Here is a 24,301-nt window from a genome sequence, read left to right on the forward strand (position 1 = left end):
CAGGCTCAGGTTGGGGACTGAGTGCTGAGGCTTGGCCAGGTGTGGAGACCAGGATACCTTGTTTAAAAGGATCATGGGGGCGCCTGGGTGGCGCAGTCGGTTAAGCGTCCGACTTCAGCCAGGTCACGATCTCGCGGTCCGTGAGTTCGAGCCCCGCGTCAGGCTCTGGCCTGATGGCTCGGAGCCTGGAGCCTGTTTCCGATTCTGTGTCTCCCTCTCTCTCTGCCCGTCCCCCGTTCATGCTCTGTCTCTCTCTGTCCCAAAAATAAATAAAAAACGTTGAAAAAAATATTAAAAAAAAAAATAAAAGGATCATGCTCCACCTTGATGCAGCAGAGTGAAGACTATATTTGAAGCTGGAGGTGTTTGTGGAACAGGAGGAAGGCTGCTGCCCAGCCCCTCCTCTCTCTGCAGACTCCAGCCTCCCTCTCCTCCCATGTGGAGGCAGCTGACATTTAAGTCCGGGGGACTTAGGAACCTCCCGGGATGTGCACTCCTTTCTCCAGTGGTCGTGGCCTGCCCTGAAGTATGAGGTCCTCATTCTGCAGGGAGCCCTCTCTGCCATCTGGGAGACTCCTGGCCTGACTGTTTTCCTGTCCCTGTTGTTCTCACTGGGACAGTGAGCCTCTCTGGAAGGCTCTTGGCCACACCAGCTCCTAGACTGTGCTGCGGGCCTGGGGTTCCTGTGAGCAGTGGGCTTGGCTCTAGGAGGAGCCTCTTCTTGGACAGCCTGTGGTTCTCTGGCGCCTCCTGGCGGCCTGACTCTCCCAGGCTTTTTGGAATGGATGGAAATGCCCATGGGCTTGCACCGGTGTGGCCCACATTTCTCCAGAGCTCTGGCCCGTGTAGGAAGTTTTGAGCTTTGTCTTTCTGGGGGCTGAACCCTCTGGGACCTCTCAGTTGACTTAAGGCCTGGCCTGAAGCCCTTGGCCTCACAATGCCTTTCCTGCCGTTGTTGGAACTCACAGGCTGTGTATAATCCAGGGAACCTCACCCCAGCAAGGGGCAGTGGGCAAGGTCCTAACAAGTTAAAGAGCAAATGGGACTCCAGGATCCGCTGGGGGAGGCCCCATTTCAGGTGTGCAATCTTCCGTCGCATGAGGGACTCCAGGAGGAGTCTTTGGCTCTTTTTGAGGACTGGCCACTTGGGCATGACAGTGAGGACAATGGGAGCACCCACCAGAGCTGTGGCAGCTTGGGGGGCTTGGCCACGTGAGGTGGAGGGGCAGACTGAGGGAAGGCCGAGAGAAGCAACCAGAAACTGTAAATTCTGGAGCTGCCGAGTCAGGCCAGGAGCCTTTCCTGGATCCACCTTTTTATCCCTTTGTTGGCTTCTCTGGGCTTCAGGTGGGGGCTGCTGGGAGGCTAGACTGACCTCCTTTCTGTGTTTCTTGGCAGAGGCCGTGCTCTGGCTGACCAAATGCTCTCCCTCCCCACTGGTAATCGGTTCCATTCTCACCTCCTGTCTGCTGCTGGTTCTTCCACTCTGATAAATGGGTCTCTCTACCAATAACACCTTTTAACTGGCTCTGGTTTTCTTCTCCAGCTTCCCAGGTCTCCGTATCATCCTCACCTCCAGCTTCTGTCTGACTTGTCTTCTCTGGAGCTTGAATCTCTGCACCATTCTCCTCTCCAACCTGCTCCTCTTTCTTCCATTCTACTGAATGGGTTTCTCCATTAATTTTACTTGTTAATTCTCCCCTGTTGTCAGCCTCAGATGCCTCTGTGTTGGCCCCATCCTTGCCTCTAATGTATTCCTGATTCTTCCGCTTGGGTGTACGAATCTTGCCATTAATTTTACTACTTAACTGACCCTGGTTTTCTTCCCCAAGTTCCAGGGCCTCTTTGCTATCTTCGTCTTTAACCCCTCTCAGATTTCTCATCCCTAGTGCATGAACACCTATATTATTCTCATCTCCAAACTTCTCCTGGTTCCTCCTCTCTGGTGGATGGGTGTCTGCATGAGTTTCATGTCTTACTTGTCCCTGGTTCTCTGCCTCAGGAGCCAGGGTATTTATACTGTCCTCATCTCCATCTTTTCTCTGCTCTCTCTTCTCTGTTGCCTGAGTTTCTGCTCTGTGTTCACCGCCAGTCTGATCCTGATTCCCCCAACAGGGTGTGGCAAACTCTCTGTCAATTTCGCTTCCACTCTGGCCCTGATCCCCCCAGCATGGCATCTCCCATTCTCTGTCAATTTCACTTACTGCTGGTCTCTGGTCTCCCCACCATGGTGCCTGGATCACAACCCAATCCTCCACTTTTACCTCCCTAAGGTTCTTCCTTCTAGATACCTGGGTTTCCCCAGCATCCTTCCCCCTTCTCAGGCCTTGGTTTCTCCACCCCACTAGAAGTTCATGTTTCAGTTGTTTCCAAATCTCTCCCCTAATGCCTGGATCTTCCCAGCTTTCTCACTTCCACCTTGATCCTGCTTCTCCCGCCCTAGGGTCTGGATCTCTGTAACATTCTCACATCCAATGCATTCCTGTTTTCTCCACCCCAGGGCCTGGGTGTCCACACCCTCCTCTCTTTTTACTTCTCCCAGGTTCTCCCTCCCAGATACCTGGGTTCGCAGAGCATTCTCACCTCCAATCTGGGCCTTGTTTCTCCTCTCTTGTGCCTGAATTTCTATAGCAGCAGCATCTCTAATCTTGTCTTGCTTTCCCCACCCTGACACCTGGGCCTCCTTACCATTCTCACTTCTAGTCTGGCCTTGCTTCCCCAATCCTTGGGTGTGGGTCCCTCCTTCATCCTCTCCTCTGGCCTCTTTCTTGTTCTTCTCAAATGCCTGGGTCTCTACAGCATCCTCATTTCTACTCTTATCCTGGTTCCCCCACTTTGGTGTTTGAGTCTCTGCATCAGCTTTACATCTTAAATGTTCCTGGTTCTCTGCCGTATGTGCTTGGGTTTCAGGAGGATTCTCACCCTCAGCCTCCCTCTTGTTTCTATTCTCTAGTTCCTGAATTTTAGCTCTATTCTCAATCCCCATCTGGTCCTGGCTCTTTGGCCCTGGTGTCAGGATATCTCCATCAGTCTTACTTATTACTAGTCTCTGGCTTCTCCACTCCAGGACCTTGGTCTCTGCATCATCCTCCATCTCAGAGTTCACTGGGAGCTGCCTTCCAGTTGCCTGGATCTCCCGAGCACCCTCCCTACTGCTCTCTGTCCAGTTCCCCCACCCTACAGCCTGGGTCTCTCTACTATCCTCTCTGCCTAGCACCTGGTTTTCTGTCCCTGGTGCCCAGGCCTCTTGTGGGCAGACCCAGGACTTCCAGGGGGACACTCCCACTTGGTTGGAAGGACCCGGCAGGAACTCTCCGGAGCAGAAATGCACCCTCTGAGACGAAAGGAGGTTTGAGAGAGAGGTGGCTAGCGTCATGGGTGTGAGGTGGGACCTCATGCTAACAACAAGCTCCAGTGGCACCAGTTCTTCCTGGGAGTGGACAAACAGCTGCTCCATCCTTTGGTACATGTCCAGGGAAGGGGATGGTGGCCTGCAAATCAGGTGAGACTGCTCATCACTGAGACACCAGGGTACCGGCCGTGCTTCCCGAGCACTGTCCTGAGGGAGCATACAGGTGCTTGAAAAAGAGGTGGTGCGAAAGATGGGATCAGAAGGAGTGTGGAAATCCCAAGGTGGGTCCTGACACGGGTGCTGCCAAGAGACCAGGTATCGGGTCCAGGATTCCTGGAGGCTCCTCCGGTGTTCATACATCTTCTTTTGTGCCCGTTGTTGGACGTGAGCCTCCAGGCCACGGAAATCTCCAGGGCTGAAGAAGAATTCAGGGGTCAGCCTCAAACAAGTGTCATGTCTCGTGGAGGGCACCCCCCACTTCTGCGGTGGCATCTGTAGTTGAGAATGGGGAAACGAAATCCTTGCTCACACACTGTCTCATCTAATTCTCACAGATTAGAATTACAATCCCCACTATCCAGATGGGGATTCTGGGGCTCAGAAAAGAGGGAATCATTTCTTTTAGGGTATTCATTCAAGACCAAAAAAGAGTTTACTCCAGGCCAGGCACTATTCTAGATGCTGGGGTTACCAGCATGAACAAGACAAAGTCCTTCTTGGGAGCTATCTTCCAGATATGGAAGACATAATAACCAAGTATACAACATGTTAGGTATGAAAAGTGTTCAGGTGGAAATAAAAGTGGCATGGCGATGGGGTTAATCTCTTTAGAAAGGCTGGTCACAGAAGGCCTCTCATTCTCAGAGGAGGTGACATTTGACTGGAGACCTGAGTGAAACAATGGGCAACTAAGTGACATCTGAAGAAAGAGCACTGAAGGCAGAGGAGACATTAGTGCAAAGGCCCTGAGGTCAGAACAAGGCCACGTGCATCAGAACATCAAAGAGTCCCTATGCCCAGAATGAAACAAGTGATGAAGAGAGCCGTGGGAGATGAGGTCAGAGAGGAATGTAGGACAAATCACGCGGGGCCTTGGACTTATGGTTAGGAGTTGGTGTTTTATTCTGAGTTTGACAGGGAGTGTACCTGTTAGAGCTGTTTCAGGGCTTCGAGGGGCAAAATTCTATGATCCCTTTTTTTTTTTTTTTAACATTTATTTATCATTGAGAGACAGAGAGTATGAGCAGGGGAGGGGCAGAGAGACGGGGAGACACATAATCTGAAGCAGGCTCCAGGCTCCGAGCTGTCAGCGCAGAGCCTGATGTGGGGCTCGAACTCACAAACCATGAGATCATGACCTGAGCCAAAGTCGGTCGCCTGACCAACTGAGCCACCCAGGTGCCCCTATGATCCCTTTTTAAAAATTGGTTATTGGGATACCTGGATGGCTCAGTCAGTTAAGCGTCCGACTTCTGCTCAGGTCATGATCTCATAGTCTGTGAGTTCAAGCCGTGTCGGGCTCCGTGCTGACATTCTGTGTCTCCCTCTCTGTCTGCCCCTCCCCCACTCGTTCTCCCTCTCTGTCTCTCTCTCTCTCTCTCTTTCAAATAAACATTACAAAAATTTTAATTAAAAAATTGGTATTTAGGGGGGCACCTGTTGGGGATGAGCACTGGGTGTTGTATGGAAACCAGTTTGACAATAAATTTCATAATAATAAGAAAAACAGTGGTTCTTGCTCACAAGCATCATGTAAGGCCTAAGCCAGGTGCAAAAGAAGACCTACCATGCCCAAACTAGTCTATGTTATTAGGAATCAGCATAGTTATGACTGCGAACTTCTGGGCTGCAATCGTGGTCTGATTCTTAATCTGGATGCCACACGTGGATGTATTCAGTTTGTGAAAAGAAAGAAAGAAAGAAAGAAAGAAAGAAAGAAAGAAAGAAAGAAGGAAGGAAGGAAGGAAGGAAGGAAGGAAGGAAGGAAGGAAGGAAGGAAAGAAAGAAAGAAAGAAAGAAAGAAAGAAAGAAAGAAAGAAAGAAAGGAAGATCATTTTATTGGCTGCATGGAACATTGTACTTGGCTGAGAGAGACTGCAGGAACCAGGCAGAAGGCAGTGCTACAGTGTAGGTGAGACATGAGGGAGCCTTTGCCCAAGGGACTGTGGGGAGGTTTCGAGAAGTGATCAGATTTGAGGTATGGCTAGCAAGTAGAGCCCATAGGACTTGTAGAGGCAGAGTGAGGGAGGGAGGGAGGGAGGGAGAGAGACTAAAGTGACTGCTGGGTTTGGAGCCTGGAGGTGCTCCCCCTGACCAGTCTAGGCTCTCCCGTTCCCACACAGGGCAGAGAACAGGGTCCTCATAACAAATGAATGAGCCAATCGTGGTGCCCGAGGGAAGGAGGTGTGTGGGGGCGCCCTCACCTTGGTGACCTTCCTCGTGCTGGGGTGGGTCCTGGTGACCCGGTGCCAACAGCTCTGGACCTGCCAGATCAGAAAGAGGCAGAGCACGAGCAGGTTGCCACAGCACCGAGGGTCCCTGCAGCTGCGATCCTCAGAAAGTAGGCCCCGCACTGGCTCCCACTCAGGGCCCTGGAATGGTCCCACCACAGCACAGGCGCCCAGCAGCGGCAGCAACATGACAAAGCTTCAGTGAGCAGGTGGTGTCAGGGAGATGGAGGGCAGGACTGCGATGGGTGACCCAGCCAGTCTGGGGTGTGGTAATCCCCGCCACATAGTGCCCCTGTCACTGAGGCTACCTCACAAAGGAGCCACAGCTAAGCTAGTTCCAGCTCCTGAACCGGGCACCAGAGCTGGCTAACATGTCCTCAGTGCAGGCAAGGACAGCACTGGGGGACTGCCCAAAAGGAAGGAAGAGGTAGAAGAATTTATTTTATTTATTTTTATTTCTTTTTTTTAGAAGAATTCATTTTATTTTATTTTTTTTTATTTTTTCAACATTTTTTATTTATTTTGGGGACAGAGAGAGACAGAGCATGAACGGGGGAGGGGCAGAGAGAGGGAGACACAGAATCTGAAACAGGCTCCAGGCTCCGAGCCATCAGCCCAGAGCCTGACGCGGGGCTCGAACTCACGGACCGCGAGATCGTGACCTGGCTGAAGTCGGACGCTTAACCGACTGCGCCACCCAGGCGCCCCAGAAGAATTCATTTTAAATATCCCGTCTTCTGGAATGAAGAGATTATATTCCCCCCATGTGTGATGGGGTGACGTAGCCGCGGTCTGTGTGATTTCTTTCTTCCTATTCGGTGCTTTCGTCCATGTGTCCATCTGTCTATCCACCACCAGACACTTAACGAACACTGTGTTGAACACGTGTATCCTTGTTTGATCACCACGCATCCCTTCCTCTTTGCTCACAGTATTTTGGTTTTCTGTCGGGGATTACTTTTGCCATCTCAGGATCTGTGTTGGTAGGAGGATAAATGCCACCCTGAAGATTGTCTTTCACCCGAAGGTTATACTCAAAATTTTAAATAATGGAGCAGGAAGGGACATCAGTCAATCAGAGGGGCCAGGCCTTGACCCTTTAATCACGGCATTTTAAGTGTTACTGAGCACCCCAGGAGAGGGGCATCACCTACTTACCAACCAGCTGTGATGTACTTCTCTATATTAAGAACCCAATATGCCACACGATGTATCCTGACTGAATCACCCCAGCTTATACCTGATACTCTCCCGCAGAACAGAGATTCAAGGTGGGAATAGGAAGCTGGTGAGAAAAAGACAAAGAAAAGGAGCCCATGACAGCTAGGAACTGACCCAGTTCTACCAGTTAAGACTCGGTGTTGCTAGGAGCTGGCCTGACACTCACAGCTGGGCCTCAGCATTCTCCTGTTCAACATAAACGATTTCATGTCGATAAGATCATTAAGATGCCAATCATAGAACTATTCACATTTCCTGATGACATCTAATCAGAGCAGACCCCGGTTCCTTGAACCCTCCCCCAAATCACCTAATAGAACCCCAATCCTACAGTAAATCCTTTCAAACACCCTCTTTTTGAGAAGACTTATCATTTCCCATGGTGTGCATTCTCCCTTGATGCAGTAAGAATTAACACTTTGGGTGGGTTCCCAGTAGTCCTTGGCTGGAGGGCACTAACAGTGGAGTGAGACTCTGGGACTGGTTCTGCTCTCACAACCAGCTCCCCTGGAATCTGTGGGCTCCATGACAGAGTTTTTTCCTAAACTCCATTTTGATTGCTTGCTAGCAAAAATCCGTAAGTGAAACAGGTACCTCCTTTGGGCCAGTCATAGTGCTAGAAGATAGGTATCCAAAGTACCCAAGGCATCTACAAACTCTGCTCTCATAGAGCTCTCAGTGTAGTTCAAAGGTGGACGCTGAATAAAAGGAAGTTTGACAAGTGCCATAAAGGGCAAATACAGGGGGTTTGTGGGTCTATCCAGCAGGGGCAGTTACCTGGTCTGGATGATCAGGGAGGCTTCACTGAAGAGGTGATGAGCAGGAGCTAGCTAAGCAAAACAGTGGAGCACAGTACACACAACAAAGGGTGATAGATGGGGTTGGAAAAATTGGGGTGTGCTCAGGGGAGAAAAAGAAAGTGGGTACAGCTGTATTATGGAGATGGGGGTGAGGACATCAGGGGCACCTGGGTGGCTCAGTAGGTTGGGCGTCCGACTTCAGCTTGGGTCACGATCTCACAGTCCGTGAGTTCAAGCCCCACATCGGGCTCTGTGCTGACAGCTCAGAGCCTGGAGCCTGCTTCAGATTCTGTGTCTCCCTCTCTTTCTGGCCCTCCCCTGCTCATGCTCTGTCTCACTCTCTCTCCCAAAAATAAATAAACATTAAAAAACATTTTTTAAATATGTAAAAAAAGTAAAAAGGACATCAAAAAAGCAAATGATAAAGACATGTCTATGACTGTAAATTGAATAAGGTTTAATTCCCCAACAATGGTGGCTGATATACCTAACTAATATGGAAACGTGAAACAGGATCTGAGAGGTGAACAGCAGTATCCAAACCACAGGTTCTACTTTTTTTTTTTTTTAGAGGGTGGGGGAAGGGGCAGAGGGAGAGGGAGAGAGAGAATCTTAAATCAGGCAGCATGGAGGCTGATACAGGGCTTGATCTCAAGAGCCTGAGATCACAACCTGAGCTGAAATCAAGAGTCGGACACTTTATTAACTGAACCACTCAGGTGCCCTGTCACAGGAGCTACTCTTAAACAGGAAGCATCTGTGGGTATTTCTCAATTCGGAGACAAATTTTGTTCTTCAACAAGTCGTACGTGAGGTGGGGTGCCTGGGTGGCTCAGTCAGTTAAGCATATGACTCTTGATTTCAGCTCAGGGCATGATCTCATGGTTCCTGAGATTGAGCCCCACGTTGGGCTCTGCACTGACAGTGCAGAGCCTGCTTAGCATTCTCTGTCCCTCTCTCTCTCTGCCCCTCCCCTGCTCATGCACACACACTCTCAAAATAAATAAACTTAACAAAATGATTTGCATGAGGTGAAGTTTGATGGAGGAATTTTTGGTGTAATGAATGTTCCATCCTGGAGCCAGTTCAAACCCATCACGTTGCCCCATACCACAACTGGTTTCAAGCATAGCAACCAGATGGAGTGGAAGCAACCCAGGCCAATAGCCAAAATCGCAAGGTCCAGTTCTGGTTCAGCCACTGCCTCACTCTGTGACTTTGGGCAAGGAGCTTCCCTTCTCTGGGCCTTAGTATCTGTAAAATGAAGACATTGCTGCATGATTCCTAAGAGTCCTTCCAGGTCTCTACTAGGTTTCCGAAATAGTTAACTGGAACTAGCATATAATGGTCCAGTTTGGGCTGATCCCAGTGGTCCCGAGATGTGCCTGGTATCATGTTGGAGAGAAGAGTGAGGGCCATAGCAATCAGGAAGGACTTCTTGGAGGTGGTGAGGCATGAGTCTAGCTTTGAATAATGGAGATTTGGAGCAGCCTAGAGAAAAGAGCAGTGTGCTGGCCAAAAGAAACTGCTTGTCCTATGACATCTCCAAACTCAACCTGACAGAAACTCAACCCTCACCCCCAAACCTGTTCTTCCTCCTGAATTCCCTACTCAAAGGATTCCATTTCTGGTGGACTCCACACTTCCCACCAAATTTTCACAAGGATATCTAAATATGGAGGAAAACATTTAGGATTACCCATCATTCTCTCCATACTGTTTCCTCACCAGTGTAAAAAAAAGATGATTTTGAAAGCTCAAGAATATGCTTAAAGATAAACAGGCAATGGAATGATGACATCATTGAAACCTTTCGTTCTGGGTGTTTGTCCGTGTGTGTATGTATGAATGTTTCATTTATTCTCCCTGCCAGAAACGTGTGGTATGACGATAACAAAAACAGCAAATTACTGTCCCTCGCCTAGAAACGACTTGGTGCCCCTGCGGGCGCCCTTGAAAAACGAGGTCCGTCCCCCTGCAATGGCGTCACTTCCGTTTCCTGCCGCGCGCGGCCATTTCCACTCCTCCAGCGCGACTTTCCGGCCGAGGCGCGCGCTCCCGCCCTGACGTCAGCTGCGCTCCCAGACGGGTGGCGAGACCGCGGAGTCGCAGCTATGGTGAGTGCGTGCGCGTGGAGGAAGGGCTGGGACGCGCGAGACTCCGGGACCGGTTCACTCACTAGGCTGCCGGGGCTTAGAACGTACGCTGTCGCTGTCTCGATCGCCCGGCGCGGGGTCAGAGCTCCAGCGGCCGCGGAGTCCCAGGCTCCTCCCCCCGAGTTAGAATTCGGACCGCCGCGGGGCCCCAACAGCTCCGCTCGAGGTTAGAACTCGGAAAGCCTCAGGGTCCCAACAGGCTGTCGGGGGTACTTTGCAGCTACTCCGTGCGCGTGGCTGGAAGCCTCCGGGGAGTGAAGGAGTCCCGGCCCAGCGTGGGAGGAAACAGACCAACCCACGTGGGAGAGAGTAGAAAGTTGGATGAGAAAACCAGGCTCCGTCTTTTTTATTTCTCTTGTTGGGGATCGCTAGAGGATGGTGGGGAACCCTGAATTCAAATCAGCCTCCCCTACCCCACTTGCCCATTTGTCGATGTTCCGGAGAGGGAGATCTAGATCTCCATGGGTCTGAGTCTTAGTGCCCAACCCCGAGTTACACGTGCCGGGGACTTGGCGTTTGAGGGCCTTTGGCGGCTGTGGTAAATGTGGAGTGATTCCGAACCCCGGTTTGGGTTCAGGAATGGTTGCTGCGAGGCGGCAGTCTCAAATCAGAGGTCTCGGTAGCACCACGTGCGGCTTCTCTAAGCTGTTGGTGATCTCCAACCTTTAATCAACTCCTGTAGCTTGGTGGCTAGTTTTGTTTGGTACTTGGTAAGGAAAGACGAGTTTACAAAGCACTTCCATTAACATAGGGAGGTTTAATCATTCCAACGGAGCGTGGATCCCGTTGGGCAGCTTCCCCCTTTCCTTCCCCCTTTCCTTCCCCCTACCCCCTATTTTGAAGTTAGTATGTGGCTGAGCCTTGAACTTGAAGCTTCTAAACCAGTGCTCATTTTACGGAATTCTACGGAAAGTTTTGGAATAGGATGGTCTCGAGTTAAACTTAAGAGAAATTTTCCTCGGGGTCCATGAGTGGCTCGGTCGGGTAGGCACCCGACTTCAGCTCAGGTCATGATCTCACCTTTCCTGAGTTCGATCTCTGGGTTGGGCTCTGTGCTGACAGCTCAGAGTCTGGAGCTGTTTCAGATTCTATGTCTCCTTCAGTCTGTCTGCCCCTCCCCGGCTCGCACTCTGTCTCTGTCGCTCAAAAATAAACATTAAAATTTTTTAAAAAAGAGAGAAATTTTCCTCAACTGTAAAATGGGGATAAAAGATGAATGAGAGTGTTGGAAAGATTTAAATGAGAATGCATGTTAAGCACCTAATCCTAATACTTGGTACGGTGTTAATGAGCACGCCTTGTTAAATCCAAACCTTGCTGGGTTTTGTTTGGTGTACAGGGAGACCAAATAGATCAAGCTAGGGATCAAAGTTAGCTAGCAGTATTATTTCATTCGTTCACTCATATAAATAACCCTTGAAAAACTTAAAAGGAATAAATACAAAGCAAAATTTCAGTTACTATTTATGAGCTAGGTAGTTTGTTTTAAAGTTGAGCCAACTTTTTATTGTTGACTGATACTGAAACAATAAGGTGAGGCCTCTTTAGTTGTTTGGGCTCCTGAAGTCTTCCCTTTTTGTGCATTTAATGTTTTGTTGAGAATTGAGAATCCTAAGTTCCAGAAAGGGGTTGTTGGAGCTGCAATTTAAAGTAGACTTTTGAGGAGTGATTGGGATTAAAGTGTTGTTGAGCCCTTTTATGTTTAGGAGGAGGACACCAGTGTGGATGAGCATTAGATTTTGATAAGTCAAGGACATGTGTTGTGGTCTCTGAGGTAGCCACCAAAAGAATAAAGATAACATAATTCCAAGCCAGTAGAGGGAATAGTAGAGTGAAAAAATAATAAACCCAGAGGAAGGAAAGAAAGAAAATGAAACGTAGCAGTTAGGACAAATAGAAGGCACAAAAGAAGGAAGATTTGAACTTAATGTTATCAGTACTTAAATAAATATAGGAGACTAAGTGCTTCTGTTAAAACAGATTAAAGTAGAAAGAATGGTAAATGTATACCAAGTCAAAAGGTGTGATGTAGCCTAAATATAAACATCAAAAAGAAGTTTTAAGGTGAAAGGCAACTGAAGATAGTGGCTAAAAAAAGGTATGTGCTTCAGATTCGGTGTCTCCCTATCAAAAAATAAATAAACATTAAAAAAAATTTTTTTAAGGGGCGCCTGGGTAGCTCAGTTGGTTAATTGTCCGACTTCAGCTCAGGTCATGATCTCACGGTTTGTAAGTTCGAGCTCCATGTGGGGCTCTGTGCTGACAGCTCAGAGTCCTGGAGCCTGCTTCAGGGTCTGTGTCTCCTTCTCTCTCTAACCCTCTCCCATTCGCTTGCTCGCTCTCTCAAAAATAAAGATTAAAAAAAATTTTTTAAATAAGGTATGAATAAAATAAAAATGATACAATTATAAGAAGAAATAGACAAATATGCAATTATATAGCATTTAAGTATATAAATGATAGTTGGTGCATCCAGAACATCAGTGTGGAAAGAGGATTTGAACAACACCATCAATAAACTTGATCTGCTGGTCATAGTGAATCTAGTGAACAAAATTATGGAAATTTGAAAACAGAACTAAACGATAGTGAGAATACCACACACAACAGCTAAAGTATTACCTGGATCTTAAAATGCTTATGTTGGAGGGAAAGGAGCTATAAAAAGGTAGGAAAAGAATGAAAAGACAAAACACCAAAGAAAAGCAGAAATTACTGAAATAGCAAACAGATCTGACTTATAGGATGGACAGAATCAGAAGATTTTCTCTGAAAAGTCCCCTCCAGCGAGATTAATCAGGAAAATAAGCAAAAGAGATGAAAGTGAGGAGTAACAAACATGAAGGAGTTATAATCTTCAGATATTAAAAAGGATATTTGAACAGTTTGATAGCTATAAATACAGAAACTGAGATGAAGTGAACAAATGCCTGAAAAAAAGTATATCAAAACCAATTTAAGTACGAATTTAAAACGAATAAAGAAATTTTTAAAAATTTTTAACAGGAGGGGTGGCTGGATGGCTCAGTCTGTTAAGTGTGCAACTCTTGATTTCGGCTGGAGTCATGATCTCATGGTCTGAGATTGAGCCCCACGGCTCCTGAGCTGGCAGTGTGGAGCCTGCTTGGGATTCTCTTTCTTCCCGTTCACTGCGAGCTCTCTCTCACTCTCTTCTCTCTCTCTCAAAATAAATAAACATTAAATTTTTTTTTGACCTGAAAAAAACCCTATACCTAGTTGTTGTTTTTTTTAAAAACCCTATACCTAGTTTTTAAAATAGCTTTATTGCAATAATTTGTGTACTATAAGAAGTTCACCTGTGTGAAGTGTATAATTCAGTGGTATTTCATATATTTACAGAGCTGTGCAACCATTGCTATAGAATTTTAGAACATTTTTATCATCTCTTCCCCCCAAGAAACCTTATGTGTCCATTAGCTAATGGATATAAAATTAAAAACCTATTTAAGTTGGTTTTATGTCAGGAATGCAAACTTCGTTTTAACATTAGAAGAACCGTAAAAAATTAAAGGAAAACATTTTTCATCTGAGTCAGCACAAAATCTGATCGAATTCAACATCAATCTGTTTAAGAAGAAATTCTTTTTTGGGTCGCTTGGGTGTCTCGGTCGGTTAAGTGTCCGACTTCAGCTCAGGTCATGATCTCACGGTTTGTGAGTTTGAGCCCCACATCAGGCTCTGTGCTCACAGCTCAGAGCCTGGAGCCTGCTTCTCATTCTGTGTCTCCCTCTCTCTCTCTCTCTGCCCCTCCCTGGCTCTCACTGTCTCTCTCAAAAAAATAAGCATTAGGGGCGCCTGGGTGGCGCAGTCGGTTAAGCGTCCGACTTCAGCCAGGTCACGATCTCGCGGTCCGTGAGTTCGAGCCCCGCGTCAGGCTCTGGGCTGATGGCTCGGAGCCTGGAGCCTGTTTCCGATTCTGTGTCTCCCTCTCTCTCTGCCCCTCCCCCGTTCATGCTGTGTCTCTCTCTGTCCAAAAATAAATAAAAAAAAAAAAAAAAAAAAAAAATAAGCATTAAAGAAAAAAAATTTTTTAAGAAAAAAATTTTTTAATGTTTGTTTATTTTTGAGACACAGACCACGCATGGGGGAGGGACAGAGAGAGAGACACACACACACAGAATCCAAAGCAGGCTCCACCCTGTCATCATAGAGCCTGACATGGGGCTGGAAGAATTTACAAACCATGAGATTATGACCTGAGCTAGAGTCGGCTGCCTAACCGACTGAGCCACCCAGGAGCCCAAGAAATTCTTAATATAGTAGGAAACAGTGAATTTTCTTAGCCTGAAATATCTAGGAGTAAATCTAAAAGATATTAAGCCTTTTGTAAAAATTGTAAAGCCTTACTGAGAAGTACCGAGTTAAGCATATATGTTTAAATTGACAGATTCTGCATACTAAAGGTCCTTTACCCAAATTGGGATTGTATCAAATCTACGTATATCAGATTATCCCAGCACATTTTTGTGGGTCTTGAAAAGCTGATTCTAGAATGTAAGGAGAAGAGCAGACCAATAATGGGGAGACCTTTTTCCCACTTCTTCTGGGAACTCTAGCCCTCACTTAATTCCACATCACCCTGGAACCACTGCAGTTTCAGGGACCAGGCGTTTGGTGCAATCTCACGCTCGATGTCACTTCCGCTGACGTCACCACTGCGTCATTTCCTGCTTCCTTGCGGGTGGGTCATTTCTGTGTCCTTGCGGTGCTGGGCAGGAGACCACCGAGGCAGACGCGATGGTGAGTGCTCCCACCGGGGCGTCACCCACGGGTCACCACTTAGGACTGGGGTGCCGCGCGCTGCGTGCCGCGGTCCAGCCTCCAAAACCGGGGTTAGAGCGGGCCGCAGCGGGCGAACCACGCGTTGCTCGCGATGGTAACGTGGGGTGCGTCCAAGTTTTATATATAAATACATATATTTGTAAAAAGAATCACAGGGAAAACAAATGAGAAATTAATGAAAATGCTTGAACTCGAGAGGTAGGGATGAGGAAGAAGGAATGGTTTAAGCAGGCCCCTCCCAATTCGTTCCCTAAATGGTTTATTTTGAAGCAAAGCCAGTGACGTAACATTTTATTCATAGGTGATAAAGTATGTATCTGTAAAATCAGGATTTTTAGCAACTGCAGTGCCATTATAATACCCCAAAATTTAATAATTCCTTAGTATCAAATATCTAATATCAGAATCAAAGGCTTGATCAGATTTTTCTCCTTTCCTTTTGTTTTTCCCCAAGAATACTTGGTCATAGATGTTTTTGTTCTTCAGCAGGGGCAGTGATCACATGGTATCTTTTATGATATTGGTAGCTGTTAATGTCTGGATCCATTAATCTGTGTCTGGATTAATTGATGAATATGGGTTGCAAGATGGTGGGATTTGATTGACTCATTCCTTTAGTAGGTGGAGTAGTGATACAGTCTGTATGGGAAAGGCAGGATAAATGCTTTACTGTTTGCCAGTTTTCAGAACAGTTTTAGTTCACTAACAGCTTTGACTTTGGAACCATGTAGATGTGTTACATATTTGAAAAGTAAAATCTTAATTTTTTTTTAACAAGCTGAATACAAAGGAACCCTAATTGTATATCAAACTGATAAACCACAGGGAAATATTAATTTGAATAACTTGAATATCGTACTCTGACTGGGTGGCCTTAGTTGGATATGTTGTAAGAACAAAAGGAAATTTTGACCTTGGTGAGCTTGTCGGTAGAGGTACCGACCATTTTGTATGTATTGTAGGGTCAGATGAATGAGAAAATATTTTGAGGGATTCCTGCCGAGGACAGAGGAAGATTTGAGTATTGGATGGGAAATGGAGAGAGAACTCTGTGCTACATTTCTATAAACGCCTTAATTTTTATTTCAGTAAATTTGGGGTGGAGTGTGGAAATCCCAAATTTAAAAACTGTCCCCATGTGACTCAAGTGGATACTGAGCCATGAGAACCTATTAAAAATCCATTTGCTATAATATTACCAAGCAAGAGAGGCAAATAAAAGTATATCGGCTTTAGTGTACATCATTGGACTATGTAATTGCCAAAATTCTTTTATTCTAATATATTTCAGTTTTTCTGAGTTGGGAATAGGCAGCCAGTGTCAGTTACTAAGTGTCTTTCTGAGGGCAGAGGAACAGGGAAGCTGATCACTGTCTCTCTGGGTTGTTGATTATAAAGTATTTTGTGATTTGTCCGGAACAACTTCTGGTTCAGTTTGACTGAGGGTTTGATGACTTCCCCCACTTCCCACCCCATAGACTGAGGCTGATGTAAATCCGAAGGCCTACCCCCTCGCAGACGCCCACCTCACCAAGAAACTACTGGACCTTGTTCAGCAGTCATGTAACTACAAGCAGCTTCGGAAAGGAGCTAATGAAGGTAAGGCAGCCAGAGGGTGCTTCAGGTGGAGTGATCAGGCACTGGCTCTGGTTTAGATGTCCAACTGGGAAAGAGGGCTGGACACTTGATTGGGACCAGTGGGAGGACTTAAGAGCAGCATTTGGGCAGTAGCTGCTAAAGGTTAACGGTGTAGGAATTCTTTTAGACCCAGTTATTCACATCTGTCTTGTGAGGAGAATGAGAGTCGGAATTTGAACTTGGGCAATGTGGCTCCACAGTCTGTGCTCTTGTTCGTACTCCAGCATTAACAGAGTGTGGTCTGGGGACTAGCACTGGGCCACAGAGATATAAGCCATCAGGAGTAAGTGTTTAAACGGTGATATGGGGTGCTGATTTTTCTTCGAAGTTGCATGTGGTGTGAGCCTCCCAGAAATACTGCTTGTGACAGACTGGGATGGTAAAACCCTGATCCTTGATCACAGAGTTCGAGAAATGCTGTACTGCGAAGCCCGTGTGAACGCTGTTGCAGTCAACCAGGCAAGAGGTGGTAGTGACTTGGACAAGTATGGTGGCAGAGAAGAAGAAAGAAGTGGTCTGTTTCAGGATGTGTTGTGACAGAGCTGATGGGTTTGATGGAGGGTTTGAGAAAGGCATTGAGGGTGGCTAATTGGTGATTAAATCCCATATCACTTACCAAAGCCACACTGTAAGACAGAGGATTGCTTGTGCCTGGGGATTTTTGCTCAGAAAGCACTTGTTTCTTTCCCTTGGAAATTGCTTTTTTGTGGCTTCCATGCCCAAGCTCCACCCCCATCCCAGTCACTTATTGGGCCTCGTGTCCTTCTCTCTTCAGCCACCAAAACCCTCAACAGAGGCATCTCTGAGTTCATCGTGATGGCTGCAGACGCTGAGCCGCTGGAGATCATCCTTCACCTTCCGCTGCTATGTGAGGATAAGAACGTGCCCTACGTGTTTGTGCGCTCTAAGCAGGCCCTGGGGCGGGCCTGTGGGGTCTCCAGGCCTGTCATCGCCTGTTCTGTCACCATCAAAGAAGGCTCACAGCTGAAGCAGCAGATCCAGTCCATTCAGCAGTCCATTGAAAGGCTCTTAGTCTAAACCGGCGGCCTGTGCCCCACTCCTCACTGAGTCCTCCCCTTGGGGTTGTGTATCCTATTGTCTGTGTTAGCATGTAGTACCTCCGGCCACGTTCTCTTGTTATATCACAGTACTAAATCCGGGTTTTGCATTTTTGTATTAGTTTTGTTTTACGGGGTGTTATCCGTATATTAATCCTCCACCCAGCCCAGTCTCCCATTCTTCTCTGCCATCTTATCCTCCCTTTTGAAAAATGAACTAATGCGAAGAACAGGCGGAGACAGAGTGGTGATTCCATTCAAAGGCAGGGAAGAGCCAGGATAGAGATCTCGTTCCAGCTTTCAGGCGCTGACTTCCCCTTGTGTGCAGGACCTGATGGGTGTAAACACCATTCACTTTGTATCCCTCGTGCCTGGTGTACAAAATCATTCCATAAGCGTTTGCTCTCTATGGAGATTGTGTAGCATTTGGGGAGAAAGCATGTATCCTGTGAGGTTATTAGGTGTATGTCCAAGTGTCGTGTGCTAATCTGCCCCTGCCGTTTGCTTCGGTAATGTGGTATTGTTCCCCCTCTCCCCCAACTCCTAACCATGCCCCTGAGGGCAGCAGGGCAGCAGCATAGCAAAGATGTGCTGCAGAATTCCAGAAGCTGCCTGAGCAAGTTAGACATGGGGCAGTTGACCTAGGTCTTGAAGGAGTCCAGAGTGGCAAGAGAAAAGAGAATCAACTGATGCTGAAATGAAGAAGTCTCGTGAGTCCCGGAGGCCTGACTGGAAGCTACAGCAGAGATGCTGGAGTCCAGGAAACATCCTCTCTGGTGAATGCAAAGGTCTTCAGTGGACAGTTGGTACCAGCTCTGAAAGCCATGACCCCTGTTCCCTGCCACAGTGTGGGGCAGGTGTGTGTATTCTTCATCACATCAGAAGGACAGTGCTCGTGTGCCATTCTCGTGAGCATTCTAATAAAGAGATATATTCATATTCCAGTTTAAAGAAAGTGTGGTTCTTGATAGGTATCCAGCTAATACCTGAAATGAAGAACTGTTTCGCATTCTTAGAACAGTGATAGCTTCTCAAACTTTCCACCAAGAGGCTGTGAAAAAGCCATGACCTCCGGTGGTTTTCTAGCAGCTCAAAGTGTCTTGTACTGACATGATCATTGAGGTGGTGCTCTCCCTCTACAAAGGGTTTCCCCGCCTCAGCACTAAGGATGTTTTGGGCTGGGAGATTTTTTATTTTTTAACTTGTTAAAATTTAAGTCCAAGTTAGTTTACATCTAGTGTAGTAATGATTCTAGGAGTGGGCTGAATGATTCTTTATGGGAGAGGGGGGGCCCTGTATGCTGTAGAATGTTCAGCAGCATCTCTGGCCTTTACCCACTAGATGTCAGTAGCAATCGTCTCCCTCCCCGAAGACACTGCCAGGTGTTCCGGTGGCAGAGTCACCCCTAGCTGAGAACTGTTGCAGAATCAGGGCTCCTAGTAGCCTTTGCCACATGCTAGGGAGTTGGGGGTTGTGGCGGGGAGGTGATGACCGAAGCCACTTCTACTTGTTAACCTGAGGGAAGGCACTGTGGGATCCTTGCGTCTCAGCAAGAGAAGTTTTCTTCCAGGGTATAGATAATACCATAATGGTCAAATTAGTGCAGGTTATATTTAGTGTTGTCTTGGCCAGCTTGGGCCAGTGTGCACGTTTCAGTCAGAAGCATATGTAGGAAATCCAGAAACCACCCTATCCTGCTAAAGTGTTGTGTGCCTACTGGGCTAGGCATTGCCTCCAGCTGACTCCAATGTTCAGATACCCCCATCTCCCCACCCCGACCCTGCCAACCCAAGCAGCTTTATATTTGTAGGTGGTGGGGTTCAGGTTGCTTACTATCTTTTGTCCTATATGTACATTTATAATCATACTTTAAAAGAACAAAATAATTTGGGTGGAGGAAGATCAAGTTCAACCTCCACTTGGTTGGAAACTCAGCCTTATCCACTAGAGCTTTAGGAAGTGAGGTGGGGCAGGGGCTCCTGGGATCTTCAGCCCTAGTACCCACTTTACTCTGGAGTGTTAGCTTAGTGGCCACAGCTACATTTTAAGCCTTCAGAGGCCAGGGTGCCCATTTATGATCCTTTGAAAAAACTGGCTCTTCTCCCTGCTCCTAATGGCCCCCCTGCCTGTCCTGTGTCTGCATCTCCACGATGTTCTGTCTTCACTCAGTGTTTCACATTTGGTTTCTTGAACATTCCAAACGTACTTTCTTCTTGTTGGTTGTATCTCATGTTCCTTTACTGCACTGGTGGCTTTCTTCTCATGCCAGTCTTAATTCAAGTATCACTGCTGTAGGACCTTTACAAACTACCTCATTTCTTTCCTTTTCCCCCAGCACTGTGACATCCTATTTTTAGCTTCTTCTTTACTAACATCTGAGGTGGTTTTCTGATCATTAACCCTCATTGGTGAGCAGGAACTTGTGTGATACCCTAGCACCTGTAGCAGTGCCCTAACATAGATGCTTCAAAAGTGTAGAATGATGGGGCACCTGGGTGGCTCAGTCGGTTGAGCGTCCAATCCGACTTTAGCTCAGCTCATGATCTCACAGTTCCTGAGTTCCAGCCCGTGTCAGGCTCTGTGCTGACAGCTCAGACCTGGAGACTGCTTCGGATTCTGTGTCTCCCTCTCTCTGCCCCTCTCCTCACACTGTCTCTCCCTCTCTCAAAAATAAATCAACATTAAAAAAAAAATTTTTTTTTAAGTGTAGAATGAAGAATTCCTAAAGGGTAGACACACAAGCAAGGAAATCTAGTAATTTCCAGCCAGCCACCTATGAAGTTGGTTGCAGAATTTTGCATTTAAACATTTTTGTAGAGAAAATCAGGTCAGTCATCAGGTCTGAAAGGTTCCTCTGACCCCTAACACACAGTGGTTAGGAACTTCTGTTCTAGAGTGCAAGTTTCCTGAGTGGACTAAGATTAAGGAGTGTTTTTATATTTACAATAGTGACCTTGGTAAAGGTCATCTGTAATACGTTAAGTACTAAACAATGCATTTCCGTTATCGTTAAGCCCAAACTATGAGGGCTTAAAGGTGGTGAGGAAGGAAGAGGAACTTGTCGTCAGCACGGTATCCCCGAGTCCCTCTCAATGTCAGCTAAGTTACATTTTGAAAAATCTCTGCCCCACCCCCACCCACCATCCCTTTTCTATCCTCTCTGTCCCTTTTCTGCTCTTTCTGCTGCTACTGCTTTTGAAGAATTAGCCTGAGAGAAGGAAGGAAAGCATCTGGAAGGATTTGCATCCTCCATGGATGGCTGGAGATTCAGGGTCTGTAGGCCGTGTGTCTTCCAGGACTAGAATGAGCATCTCATGAGATATATGACGGGTCAAGTTACTCTTGTAAGAGATTTTCACTTTTGGATTCTTTGTTCTCTGAGTGTTTAAGGTGTTTTGTTTTTACTTGGAAAGCAGGTATTATATTCTTATTTGGCTTTCTTTCCTTATGTGGGGGAGAGGGAAGTTAACTCTCCGATGGGAAGAGAGGCTTTTGAGGATTAACTTCCCTCTAATTCTTCAAAAGCAATAGCAGCAACAAAGAGAAGTCACCCTGCTCCTCTTCCCCTTTTCCTAATGCTAGGACCTCTCCTCACCCTACCACAGCTTCCCTGAAAAAACACGAGGAATAACTCCTTTCACGTATGCTGGAATCCAAATTCTCAGGGCAACAGAAAATGTATCTTCACGTACCTGAATGCCACATTAAGAGGAATGCAGCATGAAAGGGGCTGCTAGTCACTCATGAAGCAAATGGTACCAGAATTAGAAATGTTCCATTCTTAGTGCTTCTGAACTCTAATCTTTAGCTCTATATTGACACAGTGAAAGGGAAAACAGGTGGGGGGGGGGGGGGTGGGCGGGGGGCGGGGGCGGGGCAGAGGATGAAAATATTGCTGGGGCTTGTCATTCCTCAAGTATGTCTACCTGTCCTTAATTGTCACATTCTCCCCTATCTTCACTGATACTTTATTTCCATGATGATGATGTGTTCCTAATGGGAGAGCAAATAAAGCCAATAGCCAATGGCAGGTGATCTTTGGATGTGAGACAGACACATCTTTCTCTTTCATACTAAAGAACAGTAAAGGGGCACCTGGGTGGCTCAGTCAGTTGGCTAAGCATCTAACTTCGGCTCAGATCGTATCTCACGACGAGTTCGAGCCCCACATCAGACTCTCTGCTGTCAGCACAGCGCCCGCTTCAGATCCTCTGTCCCCTCCTCTCTCTGCGCACCACCCCCCCCCCCGGCTTACACTCTCAAAAATAAATAAAAATATGGAAGAATAAAAAATAACAGTATATAGTACAAAGTTAGAGCTCTTTATTCAGACAGTAAAGCCCAGCAAAGTGGGAGGGCTATGCTGTCTCCATGGCAACAGAAAGTCTCATAAATGTAAAGTTCCTGGCTTCTATCAGACAGACTCTTCCTGGCCCAGAAGAAACAGGTTTTAACTTGATGAGAACAACCCAGGCAGCCTGGCTATAGCACAGAAGGGTGGCTAGCTGTTCAGTCTCTGGTCAGTTCTTCTGGAAGTGCTTAGTGAGCATGTTCATCAGCTCCTGCTTCTTCAACCCACCCTTCAGCCCATACACCCTGCAGACTTCCTTCAGCATGGGCACAGTGAGCTTACCCAGCGTGCCCTTGCTGACATGGGCCTTCAGCTCCTCTTCAGATAACTCCACTTTGGGTCTTTTGCTTCCAGAACCTTCTTCATCTGGGGAAAAAGGTCAGGAGGGAGTGATTGGAAATGCTAACAGTGGCCCTTCTACAGTGGCCCTTCTACGGTCTGGGCTGTAGTTAGCCATTTTCCATAAGCTGGGATGCCCATGGGAGCGTGTTTTGATAAGGTAGCTTCATTTAAGCATAAAGTCAAAACCATATCAGACCTAGAAGGAAGTTCCAAGTAGTGCAGTTGCCATCGGTTTACCCAAAATTGGTGCTCAGCCTGGGGAAGTCATTCCTTCCTTCGTTCAAAAAGCATTTACAGAGCACCGTGTCAAGTACTAAGGCGCCATGCTAGATGATAAGCAAGTGCAGACTGAGTGAGATAAACAAGTAAATCCCTAAAGTGTGCACATGTGTGAAGAGCTATGGTAACAGCTCACACAGGGCACTAGGAGTCACTTTTTGGTGTTTTTTTTTTTTTTTTATAAATGTTTGGTTTTTTTGAGAGAAAGCATGCACACGTGTTTGTGAGAACAGGGGAGGGGGAGAGAGGGAGAGAGAGAGAGAGAGATATGATCCCAAGCAGGCTCCACAGTCTCAGCACAGAGCTTGATGTGGGGCTCTAACTCACCAACTATGAGATCATGACCGGAGCCAAAACCAAGAGTCAGATGCCTAACTGACCAAGCCACCCGGGGTGCCCCTAGAGGAGTCACTTCTGATGGAGAAGAGAGAAGGCTCCATGGCCACCAACCTAGCCTCTCACAGCTCCATTTCCTTGGAAGGCTGCAAGTTCGAGCCCCACATCGGGCTTTGCGCTGATAACACGTATTCTCTGTCTCCTTCTCTCTCTGCCCCTCTCCTGCTAGCACTTCCTCGCTCTCCCTCTCCCAAAAATAAACACTAAAAATTTTTAAATTAAAAAAAAATTAAAAACCAGTTCCTGGGTCGCCTAGGTGGCTCAGTCAGCTAAGTGTCTGACTTCAGCTCAAGTCATGATCTCACGGTTCATGAGTCCGAGCCCTGCGTTGGGCTCTCTGCTATCAGCACAGAACCTACTTCAGATCCTCATTCTCCCTCTCTCTGCCTCTCCCCTGCTTGCACCCTCTCTCTCTCCTTTTGCTCTCAAAAATAAGCTTAGAAAAATAAATAAATAACCCAGTTCCTCACCTTGTTTCCTCTTGGAAACTTTTTCTTCAGGATTATAATCAGGTGGGTAGACAAGCTCCTTAAACTCATCCACCAGGGGGCCGAGTCTCTTATCTATTGCTTCAGTTTTAGGCACTAGAAAATCAAAACACAAGAAGAATGAGTCAGGTGAGTCACAAGCCCTGGCTTCCTGTCCAGTTCCAAGTCTACAGGGACCAGAGGAGAAAGCACCTAACTGCAGGGGTTGAGGGAAGTCAGGAAAGGGTCCAGGAGGAGGCAACTAACCTGGTCAAGAACACATTCAACAAAGTCTTCCTAATATTTACCAAGTACCTTCTAACAATTGAGTTTAATGAGCACTTACTACAGCCAGGCACCCTTCTCACTGCTTTAAACTTATTTTATTTAATCCTCTAACAACCTCTAGGGTAGGTAAATTTGTTTCCTTGTTTTATAGAGGAAAGCAGAGAGGTTAAACGACTTGCTCAAGGTCAAACAGCTGGGAGTAACAGAGTTGAGAATGGGTTTAGATTCTGGGGTTTCAAACAAGAGTCCGTGCCCCCAGTGGGATTACAGTCTAGTCAGGGTAAGGAGGCAGTAAAAACATAAACACAGTGGCTGGCAATGCCATGATGGAAGGGACCGAACAAAGGCACACTGGAACACAGGAGGGGTCAGGAGAGATTTTCTGCAGCCAAGTCTGCAAAGCTGAGTGTTCTTCCTCAGGCAGGGACTATTCAAAGCAGGAGAAGGCACAGGATAAGAAATAGATAACATACAGCTTGAAGGTAGAATGTCAGGAGTGTAGGACCGGTGAGGAGGCTGGAAAGGCGATCATGGCAAGGTCATGGAAGCCTTGCATGCCCACCCAGGTCGTAGACTTTATCCTGAGAGCAGTGGGGAAACTCTGAAGGGCTATGAGCAAGGGAACAACATGATTCCAATTACATTTCCAGTTTAGAAAGATCATCCTGGGGTGCCTAGGTAGCTCAGTCAGTTGGGTGTC

The 24,301-nt window shown here is 46.9% G+C and overlaps 3 protein-coding genes across 9 annotated transcripts in view; 1 reads left to right on the top strand and 2 right to left on the bottom strand.

Annotated features, from left to right (window-relative positions):
• Positions 1–1,449: 1,449 nt before the first annotated feature.
• LOC131518776 (uncharacterized) lies at positions 1,450–6,046 on the bottom strand. 2 transcript variants are annotated; one of them, XM_058741166.1, is made up of 2 exons: positions 5,776–6,046; positions 1,450–3,844 (listed from the first exon to the last, which is right to left on the bottom strand). In XM_058741166.1, exons 1-2 carry the CDS (start codon positions 5,989–5,991, stop codon positions 2,360–2,362), a joined length of 1,701 nt encoding a protein of 566 aa, XP_058597149.1. In that variant the 5' UTR covers positions 5,992–6,046; the 3' UTR covers positions 1,450–2,359. The 2 variants fall into 2 exon arrangements, with proteins under 2 accessions (XP_058597149.1, XP_058597150.1); XM_058741167.1 differs by having other exon boundaries at positions 1,450–4,240.
• Positions 3,398–18,417, top strand: SNU13 (small nuclear ribonucleoprotein 13). Of its 2 annotated transcripts, XM_058741169.1 has the most exons (4): positions 3,398–3,502; positions 9,749–9,940; positions 16,261–16,381; positions 17,196–18,417. In XM_058741169.1, exons 2-4 carry the CDS (start codon positions 9,938–9,940, stop codon positions 17,456–17,458), a joined length of 387 nt encoding a protein of 128 aa, XP_058597152.1. In that variant the 5' UTR covers positions 3,398–3,502; positions 9,749–9,937; the 3' UTR covers positions 17,459–18,417. The 2 variants fall into 2 exon arrangements, with proteins under 2 accessions (XP_058597152.1, XP_058597151.1); XM_058741168.1 differs by lacking the exons at positions 3,398–3,502; positions 9,749–9,940 and adding an exon at positions 14,609–14,740.
• A 3,362-nt stretch (positions 18,418–21,779) lies between these two features.
• XRCC6 (X-ray repair cross complementing 6) overlaps positions 21,780–24,301 on the bottom strand; it is a 30,437-nt gene continuing 27,915 nt past the window's right edge. For 4 of the 5 annotated variants that reach the window (XM_058741172.1, XM_058741175.1, XM_058741170.1 and 1 more), the window contains 2 exons: positions 23,317–23,430; positions 21,780–22,195 (listed from right to left, as the gene is read on the bottom strand). In XM_058741172.1, the coding sequence (XP_058597155.1) occupies positions 21,999–22,195; positions 23,317–23,430 (311 nt within the window). In that variant the 3' untranslated portion in view covers positions 21,780–21,998. The remainder of the gene's footprint in view (positions 22,196–23,316; positions 23,431–24,301) is intronic. The other variant, XM_058741173.1, reaches the window with a different exon arrangement.

This window comes from Neofelis nebulosa, chromosome 8, assembly GCF_028018385.1.
Source record: "Neofelis nebulosa isolate mNeoNeb1 chromosome 8, mNeoNeb1.pri, whole genome shotgun sequence".
NCBI lineage: Eukaryota > Metazoa > Chordata > Mammalia > Carnivora > Felidae > Neofelis > Neofelis nebulosa.